Source organism: Bufo gargarizans, chromosome 7 (assembly GCF_014858855.1).
Source record: "Bufo gargarizans isolate SCDJY-AF-19 chromosome 7, ASM1485885v1, whole genome shotgun sequence".
Taxonomy (NCBI): domain Eukaryota; kingdom Metazoa; phylum Chordata; class Amphibia; order Anura; family Bufonidae; genus Bufo; species Bufo gargarizans.
Window position 1 is genome coordinate 163,644,424 of NC_058086.1, and position 13,142 is coordinate 163,657,565.

Genomic DNA, 13,142 nt, shown 5'->3' on the forward strand with positions numbered 1-13,142 from the left:
ACTGTACCGTATTTTTCGCCCTATAAGATGCACCGGCCCATAACTCACCTAGGTTTTAGAGGAGAACAATAAGAAAAAAATATTTTCCATTACACCTCAGGTCAGACCAGCCCTCATGTCAGCCCTCAGCGCAAATAAAAAAAAAAAAATAAAAAAATATAAAAAAACTTACCTCTCCTGCTCCTGGACGCCACCGCTCCTCACCATCGCGATCCTCTTCATCCTGCTGTTGGCTGTGTATCGCGGGAGCCGCTCACAGCGTGAGGTCACAGTGTGCCCTCACGCTGTGCACAGCCGACAGCTAAGCCAAGGACCAGGAAGCGTTGAGTACAGAGCCTTTACCGCTTCCTGGTCCACCGGTACTAATGAAGCGCTTCCATAATGGAAGCGCTTCATTAGTACCGCGTTAAAGACGGCCCTTATTGCCGTGGCTGGCAAACAGTCTTCCAGGGCCCGGTTCTGGGCCGCGGCCCGGTGGTTGGGGACCGCTGTTAGAGGATCCCCCTTGTTCACACATTACACGGCTATTGTAGTATTGGCAACTTCCACCGGTGATGATTTATTTATTTTTTCTTACTTTTAGTGAAGAAATTGCCTTCTACAATGGAAACAGAAGAGAAAAACTGACAATTCACTCCGCTTTTCACAAACTGGTAAGAGAACTGCAAATGCATTACTTTTCAATTTTAGATTCAGTGGTGAGAATGTGAAAGATGTTATAACTTGAATTGTCAAGTTGTGATATATATGCGATTTCTAGGGTTGTCTGGGATTTTGATATATATGACCGATCTTCAGAATTGGTGGAGGATCTACGCCCGGCACCCCTGCTGATAAGCAACTTAAAAAAAAAAAAAGCCCTGCGGCCTCCTCACAGCATACCGAGCACAGCGCCGTACATTGTACTGGGCTACACCTAGGCCATGCGACTGATCAGCAGACCGAGGGAAAAGGCCACAGCTTCCACGCGAGAGCCGTGTCTCTTCAAACAGTTGTTTGGCAGAGCTGCAAGAAGCTTGTCTCCACCAATATGACATTTATGATCTGTACCGAGGATAGGCCATAAATATCAAAATCCTAAACAACCCCTTTAAAAAGTAAAAATTGTATGTATGAGAACTGCGGAAAACAGGTAATGGCAGTCATTTAGTGCCGCTTTTGTGTGTGCTCAGTGAAGGGTGGCAGATTGCAAAATGCCTTCTGATCACATTACCATTGCTTTGTATTCCACAGGTGGATCACTTGCATAAATTTATTTTCTTCCGGTTTTCCATGGGCTTTGTAGATGACATTATCGCCAAATGTAAGTCTTGATCTGTACCTGGTTCCCAGATTGCACTCTTGCTTTGTTAGCGTGGCATCACAGGCAAATGTATGTATGATTTACTAGCTATTAACCCTTAGTATAAGGCTACATGCACACGACCATATGTGTTTTGCGGTCTGCAAACCTGCCCAAAAAAACGGATTACTTCCGTATGCCTTCCGGTTTTTATTTTTGCGGATCCATTGTAACAATGCCTAAAACGGACGAGAATAGGACATGTTCGTTTTTTGTTTTTTTTTGTTTTGTTTTGTTTTTTTTTGCGGGGCTACGGAACTGAGATACTTATGTGGACAGCACACTGTGTGCTGTCCACATCCTATCCGCAAAAAAACTAAACGGAACGGACACTGAAACAAACAACGTTTGTGTGCATGTAGCCTAAGTGAGGTTGTCACTGCCTGTCCTGTCTACTGACATTCCGCCCAAATTGATAGTCCTGCACGTGGGGCAGCACGTTACTGCTCAGCTCTTGCTGTATTTGTGCCTGTGTTATAGAAAAGCTATACTTACTATTCCTGCTCTTTATTTGACAAATCTTCTTGCAGATTTTGCAACAGTCGTTGGTTATCTGGTTGTCAGCCGTCCATTCCTTGCAATAAATCACACGCGACATCTGACCAGTTCGCATGCCGAACTCCTGGAGGTGAGACGAATACCATCATTATAGAGTCTTTTCCATCTGTGATGAGTCTTCTGTCTGATTACTTGTCTTTCTCTGAAAGGATTACTACCAGAGTGGAAGGATGTTACTAAGAATGTCTCAAGCTCTTGGAAGGATTGTACTTGCAGGGCGTGAAATGACCAGGCTGTCGGGGTAAAGTCTCATTGATAAAACATCTTTTGTGTAATCTTAAGGAGTTATAGTCGTAGTTTCCATTCTGCTCTTAGCATAGGTGACTAGTAAATGAGGCCTTATATTTATTTTTATTTTTTTAGCAACAGTTTCTTTAAAGCGAACCTTTCACCTCATTTTCACTTTTTAAACTATCAACAGTACGTTATAGATTACCTTTAGTGTGTTGTTATCCATGTTAGGTGCGCTTTCCTGCGCTCTTTATTCATCCAGAAATCGGCTTATAAAGTTCAAATTTTGTGCTGTAACAGTCAAGCAACAAGTCAAGGGGGTAGCCCGTTCCTCTCCTCTGGCCGTACCGCCCCTGCCCTAACGCCGCCTCTATGCCATGTAATTGACAGCAGGCTCACTCGCAGGGACGGCGCTTCTGAATCCTGCGCATGCGCCGTCCTCCTCATTCACCGCTCGCTCCCGTCTTTCTTGCGGACACAAGCGCAACCATGTAAGAGAATGGCGCATGCGCCGTACGTGGTTCCTGCCTGCTTCTCTTCTCTACCTCCCGTGCGCGCGCTCCACTATGAAGATAGTGGAGCGCGCGCACGGGAGGTAGAGAAGAGAAGCAGGCAGGAACCACGTACGGCGCATGCGCTATTCTCTTACATGGTTGCGCTTGTGTCCGCAAGAAAGACGCGAGCGGCGAATGAGGAGGACGGCGCATGCGCAGGATTCAGAAGCGCCATCCCTGCGAGTGAGCCTGCTGTCAATTACATGGCATAGAGGCGGCGTTAGGGCAGGGGCGGTACGGCCAGAGGAGAGGAACGGGCTACCCCCTTGACTTGTTGCTTGACTGTTACAGCACAAAATTTGAACTTTATAAGCCGATTTCTGGATGAATAAAGAGCGCAGGAAAGCGCACCTAACATGGATAACAACACACTAAAGGTAATCTATAACGTACTGTTGCTAGTTTAAAAAGTGAAAATGAGGTGAAAGGTTCGCTTTAAGGCCCCTTTCACACAGGCGAGAATTCCGTGCGGGTGAGGTGAATGCATTGCACCCGCACTAAATCCGAACCCATTCACTTCAATGGGGCTGTTCAGATGAGCTGTGATTTTCACGCATCACTTGTGCGTTGCGTGAAAATCGCAGCATGTTCTCTATTCTGCGTTTTTAACGCAACGCAGGGCCCATAGAAATAAATGGGTCTGTGAAAATCACAAGCAAGTGCGGATGCGGTACGATTTTCACGCATGGTTGCTAGGAGATGATGTAAGTAAATTGATAAAAGTCAATTTACTGTATTTTCCCTTATAACCATGTTGTAAGGGAAAATAATAGCATTCTTAATACAGAATGCTTAGTAAAATATGGCTTTAGGGGTTAAAAAAATAAAACAAAATGAACTTCCCCTCATCCTGTTGTTCACGCAGCCGGCATCATCTTCTTTCATCAGGACCTGCCAAAAGACCTTTGACATAATCGCGCTCGCCACGTGGTGAACTGTGTGTCATGTCAGCGCAGGTCCTTCTGCATGAAGATAGGATTACGCCATCAAAGGTCCTTTGGCAGTTCCTAAAAGAAGAAGAAAGACTATGCCGGCTGCGCAAACAGGATGAGGCGAGTTCATTTTGTTTTATTTTTTTAACCCCTAAAGCCACAGTTTACTAAGCATTCTGCATTAAGAATGCTATTATTTTCCCTTATAACCATGTTAGAAGGGAAAATAATAAAATATACAGAACACCTAACCCAAACCCGAACATCAGTGAAGAAGTTCGGGTCGGTACCACAGTCATTTTTATTTTATTTTTTATCACGCGCGTGCAAAAACACACTGCACCCCTGCGATAAAAACGGAAAATCGGAACGCAATCGCGGTCAAAACTGACTGCAATTGCGTACCTCCTCGCATGATTTTCCCTGATCGCAGAAGCACCTAATCCGAACACGTTCGTCTACAAGGAGCCTAAATCACTTGAGCAGGTCCAGTGGGGTGGGGGGTGCGCGAAGAGTACTGCACTTGTTCAGGAGTCCTCTTTTTCATGAGCGCGCAGCTGCCAGGCTCCTTGGTGCTGATCATCAGCTTTCTCCCTATGCACAGTATAAGAAGAAAGTTGTCAATCATCCACAGTATTGAGGGTATTTGGAGGGGTGGGGGGGGGGAAGCCTGGAGCACTAGAGTCCTCATATTCATGAACTGCGGCTCAAGTCACACCTGCGGTGCTCACAAGGGAAACAGAAAAAGGTAGGGGTCCATGCGTTTGAGCATGGTCTCGGTTACCATTTTATGCTATCTTCAGGTACAGCAGCACAAACTTTATCGCCTTTTAAAGAGGACCTTTCACTATAGGCTGTTCTCCCGGTATAGGCTCCGGTATCTTCATATGTTTGGCTCAACTGGGTGGAGCCTGCCGGCGTCTCCTTCTCCCAGGCTGTAGCGCTGGCCAATCGCAGCACTCGGCTCATAGCCTGAGAGGAAAAAAAACACTCTCAGGCTATGAGCTGAGTGCTGCGATTGGCCAGCGCTACAGCCTGGGAGAAGGAGACGCCGGCAGGCTCCACCCAGTTGAGCCAAACATATGAAGATACCGGAGCCTATACCGGGAGAACGGAGCGCCGCCCAGGGATAACAGTAAGTGCAGGGAGATCCCTGGGCTCCGCTCTCCATGTCTGTATGCTTAGTTTAGATTTTTTATTCTAGTGAAAGGTCCTCTTTAAAGAGAATTTTATATATATTTATATATTTATATATTTGACTATTTTGATATTTTGAGACATAGTAATCCTTTAAAGGACATCTGTTGGCAGATTTGTAGCTATGACACTGACTGACCTGTTACATGTGCGTTTGGCAGCTTAAGGCATCTGTGTTGGTCCCATGTTCATATGTGTTCGCATTGCTGAGAAAAAATGATGTTTTAATGTATTCAAATGAGCCTCTAGGAGCACTGGGGGCGTTGTTACCCCTAGAGGCTCGGCTCTCCGCACTTTGACAGGGCCAGGCATTGACCACTAGGCCTAATAAGAGTCCATTCACACGTCTAAGTGTTTTGTAGTCCGCTAAACAGGCATATTATAGAAATGCCTATTCTTGTCCGTGGTTGCGGACAAGAATAGGACCTCCTCTATCTTTTTTGTGGGGCCACAGAACGGAACTACGGATGTGGACAGCACACGGTGTTCTGTCCATCTAGCCCCGTTGAAATGAATGGGTCGGCACCCGTTCCGCAAAATTGCTCCCTCTCGACCTCTGCACAAGTCATAGCATGCCTAGTAAACTCTCCCATAGAAGTCAGTGGGTTTTAGCGCCATAGTTTAGGCCTAGTGACCAGTGTGAAAACTACCTAATTTTACGATTGTTTGTTTTTTAAATTTAGATAAAATTAAAAAAAGATAAAAAAATCCTCACATTCTAAAGAATTATGCATAACATAAAAAGATGATTTTAAACAATAGGTAACTTCCTTTATTTTACATTGTGGGTATTTCTTGTAATGATGTATGAATAAAGTGTAATACTTGCCTGTTTCACCGTTTATAGATTCACAGCCAGGATTACAGAACTCATGCAAGTCCTGAAAGAACTGAATAATGGCAAATATGAACGGACAATGGTTTCTCAACAGGATAGAGGTAAGTATGGCCACGTTAATAACTTACCTTACATGTACTGACTTTTATAAAATTAGATTAGTGGTATACGAGTCCCTATCAGATTGGAACAGTTTCAATGGAGTCCAGGAGAAATGGGACTACTTAAAAGCGGCACTATTGAAGGCAACAGAAAATTGCATTAGGCTTGTCAGTAAAAGCAAAAAAAGGAAGAGACCACTGTGGTACTCAGCAGAAGTGGCCAAAATCATTAAAAATAAAAAGATAGCATGTAGTAATTATTAAAAAAAAATGAGGATGACAGAAAAATTTATAAGATTAGGCAGAGAGAGGCCAAACAAGTTATAAGAGCTTCTAAAGCACAGGCAGAAGAGAAATTAGCTCAGTCGGTGAAAAAAGGCGATAAGACATTCTTCAGATACATAAATAAAAAAAGGAAACTAAAACAAGGAATTAACAAATTAAAAACAAAAGGAAGGTATATGGATGAAGATAAAGAACTAGCTGACTGCCTCAATGAATACTTCTGTTCAGTTTTTATGAAGAAGGACCTCAGTTAGGAAAGAAAACTAACGAATCTTTTGATGCATGTGTCTTTACAGAGGAAGAGGTTCTAAGTCAGCTGTCTAAAATTAATACAAAGTCACAGGGGCCTAATGGGATACACCCAAAACTATTAAAAGAGCTTAGCGGTGAACTAGCAAAACCGTTAACAGATTTATTAAACCCTCACTGGTAACAGGAGTCATCCCAGAAGATTGGAAATTAGCAAATGTTGTGCCCATTCACAAGAAAGGTAGTAGGGAGGAATTGGGCAACTATAGGCCAGTAAGCCTGACATCAATAGTGGGAAAATTAATGGAAACCATACTTAGGCCTCTTTCACACGACCGTATGGCTTTTTCAGTGTTTTGCAGGCCGTTTTTTCCGGATCTTTTCAGATTTTTGTTTCCGTTGTGTTTCCGTTTCGGTTCAGTTTTTCCATATGGCATATACAGTATACAATAATTACATAGAAAAAATTGGGCTGGGCATAACATTATTAATAGATGGTTCCTCAAAAAACGGAACGGATATGGAAGACATGCGGATGCATTTCCGTATGTGTTCCGTTTTTTTTGCGGACCCATTGACTTGAATGGAGCCACGGAACGTGATTTGCGGACAAAAATAGGATGACTCAAAATGTAGCGGAATGGAAATGCGGACATATGGAAACTGAATGCTCACTGAGTACATTCCGTTTTTTTTGCAGACCCATTGAAATGAATGGTTCCGTATACGGAACGCAAAAAATGTTCGTGTAAACGAGCCCCTAAGGAGAGGATTGTGTAACATCTAAAATCGCATGGATTAAAAGATGAAAAACAGCATGGGTTTACTTCAGGGAGATCATGTCAAACTAATCTTATAGATTTTTTTTGATTGGGTGACTAAAATAATAGATGGCGAAGGTGCAGTAGACATCGCTTATCTAGACTTTAGTAAGGCTTTTGACACTGTCCCACATAGAAGACTTATCAATAAATTGCAGTCTTTGTGCTTGGACTCCCATATTGTTGAATGGATTAGGCAGTGGCTGAGGGACAGACAACAGAGGGTTGTAGTCAATGGAGTATATTCAGACCATGGTATTGTTACCAGTGGGGTACCTCAGGGATCTGTTTTGGGACCCATATTGTTTAATATCTTTATCAGCGAAATTGCAGAAGGCCTCGATGGTAAGGTGTGTCTTTTTGCTGATGACACAAAGATTTGTAACAGGGTTGATGTTCCTGGAGGGATACACCGAATGGAAAAGGATTTAGGAAAACTAAAGGAATGGTCAAAAATCTGGCAACTAAAATTTAATGTTGATAAGTGCAAGATAATGCACCTGGGGCGTAAAAACCCAAGAGCAGAATATAAAATCAGTGATACAGTCCTAACCTCAGTATCTGAAGAAAGGGATTTAGGGGTCATTATTTCAGAAGACTTAAAGGTAGGCAGACAATGTCATAGAGCAGCAGGAAATGCTAGCAGAATGCTTGGGTGTATAGGGAGAGGCATTACCAGTAGAAAGAGGGAGGCGCTCGTGCCGCTCTACAGAGCACTAGTGAGACCTCATTCGGAGTATTGTGCGCAGTACTGGAGGCCATATCTTCAGAAGGATATTGATCCTTTGGAGAGAGTTCAGAGAAGAGCTACTAAACTAGTACATGGATTGCAGGATAAAACTTACCAGGAAAGATTAAAGGGCCTTAACATGTATAGTTAGGAAGAAAGACGAGACAGAGGGGATATGATAGAAACTTTTAAATACATAAAGGGAATCAACAAGGTAAAAGAGAAGAGAATATTTAAAAGAAGAAAAACTACCACAAGAAGACATAGTTTTAAATTAGAGGGGCAAAGGTTTAAAAGTAATATCAGGAAGTATTACTTTACTGAGAGAGTAGTGGATGCATGGAATAGCCTTCCTGCAGAAGTGGTAGCTGCAAATACAGTGGAGGAGTTTAAGCATGCATGGGATAGGCATAAGGCCATCCTTTATATAAGATAGGGCCAGGGGCTATCCATAGTATTCAGTGTATTTGGCAGACTAGATGGGCCAAATGGGTCGTATCTGCCGACACATTCTATGTTTCTATGTACAGATCTGTGAATTGATGGCAAATTTCCTTTGAATTGCAGAGTCAGAATCTGTTCCCAGCATTCCCTTAATTCCTGGAAGTGGAAAAGTTACCAACATTGACAATATCATTAAGTATGTTTCTGGGGCTACGGCTCCATGGTTATTATTGTATGACGTGAGTTGACGTGGCATGTTTATTGACCACATAGTAAATGTGGGGAAATCCACTATTTCATCATCCACACAGAAAAGTCGGATTACTGTGTACTGTACTATGTTATTTTACTGCAATAAGGTTTATGCACAACTCGGCAGTCAGCTGGATTCTTAGAGTAACTAAAACCTTTATCTAAACTTTTTTTTTAATGTTCTGCCTAATAAAACTAACTCGAATATAATTTATTAATGAATTTTCTATCTTTACTACACTTTTTTTACACCATTCCCTGTGCGCTTAAAGGGAGCCTGTCACCAGTATATGACCTTATACAGCGCCTACATGGCCCTGTAGCACATGTACATTATTCTAATGGTACCTTTGTTACTTTCTTTTGACTTGCACAAGCAGGAAAAATGCAGTTTAATCCATATGCAAATGAGAGCTTGCAAGTGCCCAGGGGCGGCGTTTGCTGTGTAGGAGCCCAGGCTGCTCTGCCTTCTTTTTACTTTACTCCTCCCCGGCCTCTTCGTTCGACCACCCTGAAAGTCCCTTGCATCATCGCTAGGTCCGGCCAAGATCCCGCGCCTGCGCACTGCTCCGCCGGCATGGCGCATGCGCACTACATGAAGCGATGCCGTGCCCACAATGGGCATCACAGTGCGCTTGCCCCGGGCCGGTGGAGCAGTGCACAGGTGCGGGATCTCAGCCAGACCTAGCGATGACGCAAGGGACTTTCAGGGTGGTCAAACAAAGAGGCCGGGGAGGAGTAAAGTAAAAAGGAGGCAGAGCAGCCTGGGCTCCTACACAGCGAACGCCGCCCCTGGGCACTTGCAAGTGCTCATTTGCATATGGATTAAACAGCATTTTTCCTACTTGTGCAAGTCAAAAGAAAGTAACAAAGGTACCATTGGGGCGGAGCCTAGCGGCGCATGGAGTAGGACGCACGCCGCACTAGCTCCGGCAAGCATCCTGTCTATAATTGCTATAACGGTGGCGAAATACCTGTCAAACATCCAGAGGAGCGGGGGACATACCCAGGAAGCGGTCCGGTGTGGAGAGATTCCATCATGCCTGCAAAGAGAGGCAAAACGCCGAGCCGACAGGATAGAGAGGCACGATCCCAAGATGGCGCCGAGGAGGAAGAGTGGCCTGACCTGGGGGCGGCGGTGAGTCAGGGAGCGGCAGCGCGGCTGGAGCGCTTCGCTCACAAGTCACACCAGTTCCCCAGCCATGTATGGGGAGAAGGAGAGGGCACCCTGTCACAAGTGGAGGAAGGCTCAGGGGAGCAGGATGGCCCCTGTAAAGATGGTCAGCAATCCCCAGTGCAGCATGGGGAGGGGGCGAGTGCTAGTCTGTGCAGCACTGAAAAGTCTCTGCCAATTACCAATGCTCCTGAGCCTACTTTGAAAGATGTGATGGCAGCTATTGCTAGCTGTAACGCCACCCTCCAGAATATGAATATTAATATTGGAAGTCTAAAAGCGGACATGTCCATTATCCGTCATGACCTGCATAAGGTGGCTGAACGCACCTCAGAAGTGGAGAGGAGGGTCTCGGATCTGGAAGATGGGGCTGTTACCCTACAAAGGGAGAGCCGGGCTGCGTCAAAGGATATAGCGGCGCTCTACGCTAAAACCGACGACCTCGAAAACCGCTCTCGCCGCAATAATATAAGGCTGGTGGGCATCCCTGAGAAGTCTGAGGGCCCAGAGGCCACTGAATTTATTGAGAAATGGTTCGCGGAAAAATTCCGTGATAGAGGATCTCTCTGCACTTTACGCTGTTGAACGAGCGCATAGGGTCCCCACCAGGCCTTTACCGCCAGGACGTCCGCCGCGCCCAATACTGGCTAAGATCCTGCACTATCGAGACAGAGACACTATACTGAGGGCTGCAAGGTCTCATCCTGATTTAAAAATCAATGGAGTTCAGGTGTCCCTGTTCCCTGACTATTCATCGGATGTACAGAAAAGGAGAGCTCGCTTTGTGGAGATTAAACGGAGGCTGAGAGATTTGCAAGTACAGTACTCCATGATGTTCCCGGCCAGGCTCAGGGTGGTGGCGTTTGGATCCGCGGTGTTCTTTGAGGACTCGGATGCTGCGGTCAAGTGGCTGGATCAAAATGAGCGTCGCCTTCGGATCCCTTCAACAGACACCTGAGACTGTTGGACATTCCTGCTCCTGGTTGAAGTTTTGAAGTCCTAGGGACTGTCCACCCACCGTTGTGGACATTTTCGTTTGTCTTTAGCCGGTTGCTGGAGACATCTTGTGGGTAGAGCATACGCCCGAGGTTGCTCCCCACCTTCTCAATGTGCCTGTGTACGGTATCGTGCTGGATGCTGTGCTGCTTCAGGCGCTGTTGGGCCAGGTTCACAATGTTGGCCCCGAGTTCATTACTGCATCTACTTATGCTGCATATGTTTATTGTCTGGGGAGGGATGGTTGGGTGGGGGGAGGGAGGGGGGAAGGGATTAGCGGGGGTTAATACTGTCAAAGGTGCTATTGTTGGCAATTCTAGAATGCTGAAACGTACAGTCCTTGTATGTTCTGTCAGGGGGGAAAATAGGGAAGAGATGGGAGTCTGTAATCTGATGATTAACAGTGTTTTTTCCTGCAGCTGTTGGAGGTTGGAAAGGTGTAGCTCTCAAATGTACTTTTATATCTGTATACATTCTTATGGGACCTGTTACGAGAATACTTAGCTGGAATGTGAGGGGAATGGCGGATGCTACAAAGAGACACGGTCTGTTCCGGTACCTATCTAGATATCAGCCGGCAATAATATGCTTGCAAGAAACGCATGTGACCAAACAATCTATGCATGTCATGCAAAAGCCGTGGCTGGGTTATTCTGTGCATTCCGTCTTCTCCTCGCATTCCAGGGGGGTTAGTATCCTAGTTCATAAGAATATCATATTTGAATGTCTCAGGGAATGTGTGGATGAAGAGGGAAGGTTTATAGGAATGCATTGTGTGGTCCAAGGGATAAGAATGGTGTTAGCGACAATCTATATACCCCCACCGTTTTCCTCGGTGCCTTTAAGGAAACTTATGGAGTTTGTGGCAGAATTTTCTGAACTGCCAATGTTGATAGTGGGAGATTTTAATAGTGTACTTGATAGCTCGCTTGATAGATGCCAGATCACACCTAGTGATAGAAATACGGGTGAAACCTTGTTGGCAAGAATACTGAGGGAACTAGGTCTGATGGATGTATGGAGAGAGACCCACCCCCTGGACAGGAAATACTCGTGTTGCTCCTCGACTTATGGCTCCCTGTCGCGTATAGATCTGGGTCTGGTAAATGCTCATATGTTCCCGTATGTACAGAACTCAGAGTATCTTTCTAGGGCCCTATCTGACCACTCCTTATTTAGCATCGAGCTTGACATCTCTGTGACAGCCAGGCCGGGGGTTAGATGCTGGCGATTGAATGCCTTTTGGTTAAAACTGATGGGTGAGCCGTCTGCTATGCTTCAATCCCTTAGGGAATATTTTGGTATAAATGAAGGGACTGCGTCTCCGTCAGTCGTCTGGGATGCCATGAAGGCTTTCCTCAGAGGATCCTTTATTAAATCAATCAGTCGGATTAAATCTAAATCTAGAGAGCTTGATCGGCAGAAACAGGATAATGTGAAGATAGCGGAGGAAGCTTTTGTGTTAGATCCTTCTATCATGACAAGCAATGCCTTGAAGGCTAGGCAGGAGGAGTTGAGGTGTCACCTTTTGGAGGTAGCAGAGAGGAAACGGCTGTTTTACAAGCAGCAATTTTTTACTGAAGGTGAGAGTGTAGGCCATATGCTCTCGGTTATCGCAAAAGCGCAGCAAGGGTCACAATGTATATCTGGCCTGTTGGATGCTGGTGGCGTCCTCAGGCGTGATACGGATACCATTTTGAATATACTGAACGATTTTTATTCCTCTCTGTATACTTCTAGGGTGACATGCTCGGATGAGGATATTGACACCTTTTTAGCCACATTAAATCTCCCTAAGCTTTCCAGGGAAGACAGTATGCGATTAGAGGAGCCGATTGAGTTGGAAGAATTGAGGGCGGCATTAGCTGCTATGGCTAATGACAAGGCTCCGGGTTTGGATGGGCTTCCGGCGGAAGTATATAAGTCCTTTGCGGAAGTGCTGCTCCCGGAACTTCTGAAGGTATTCAATTATTCCAAGGAGAGGGGGGAGTTGCCTCAGACCATGCAGGAGGCGGTAATAGTAGTCATTCCTAAGCCGGACAAGGATCACTCTCTCCCTGACTCATATAGACCGATATCGTTGCTCTCCGCTGATGTTAAGTTGCTTGCAAAGGTCTTGGCCATGCGTCTGTCTAAAGTGATTTTGTCTATCATACATTCTGACCAGACTGGCTTTATGCCTCAGAAGTCAACGTCAATTAATATTAGAAGAGTGTTTGCCAGTATTCAACTTCCAGCTGATAATGTTGGAGATAGAGCCATCCTTTCTTTAGATGCGGCCAAGGCCTTTGACAGCATTGAGTGGCGATTCCTGTGGAGAGTTATGGCGTATATGGGATTTGGAGATGAGTATATTTCCTGGGTCCGGGTGCTATACTCTAAACCCAAAGCGTGTGTCAGGGCGAATGGAGGGGTGTCCCCCAAGTTCTGCCTGGGCC

General features: G+C 45.2%; 1 protein-coding gene across 2 annotated transcripts in view; it reads left to right on the plus strand.

Moving 5' to 3' along the window:
- Window positions 1-13,142, plus strand: part of ABCD3 (ATP binding cassette subfamily D member 3) — a 73,776-nt gene that overhangs the window by 44,190 nt on the left and 16,444 nt on the right. For both annotated transcript variants that reach the window (XM_044300722.1, XM_044300721.1), the window contains exons 10-15: window positions 584-653; window positions 1,234-1,303; window positions 1,873-1,970; window positions 2,050-2,141; window positions 5,662-5,753; window positions 8,406-8,478. In XM_044300722.1, coding sequence (XP_044156657.1) covers window positions 584-653; window positions 1,234-1,303; window positions 1,873-1,970; window positions 2,050-2,141; window positions 5,662-5,753; window positions 8,406-8,478 — 495 coding nt within the window. The remainder of the gene's footprint in view (window positions 1-583; window positions 654-1,233; window positions 1,304-1,872; window positions 1,971-2,049; window positions 2,142-5,661; window positions 5,754-8,405; window positions 8,479-13,142) is intronic.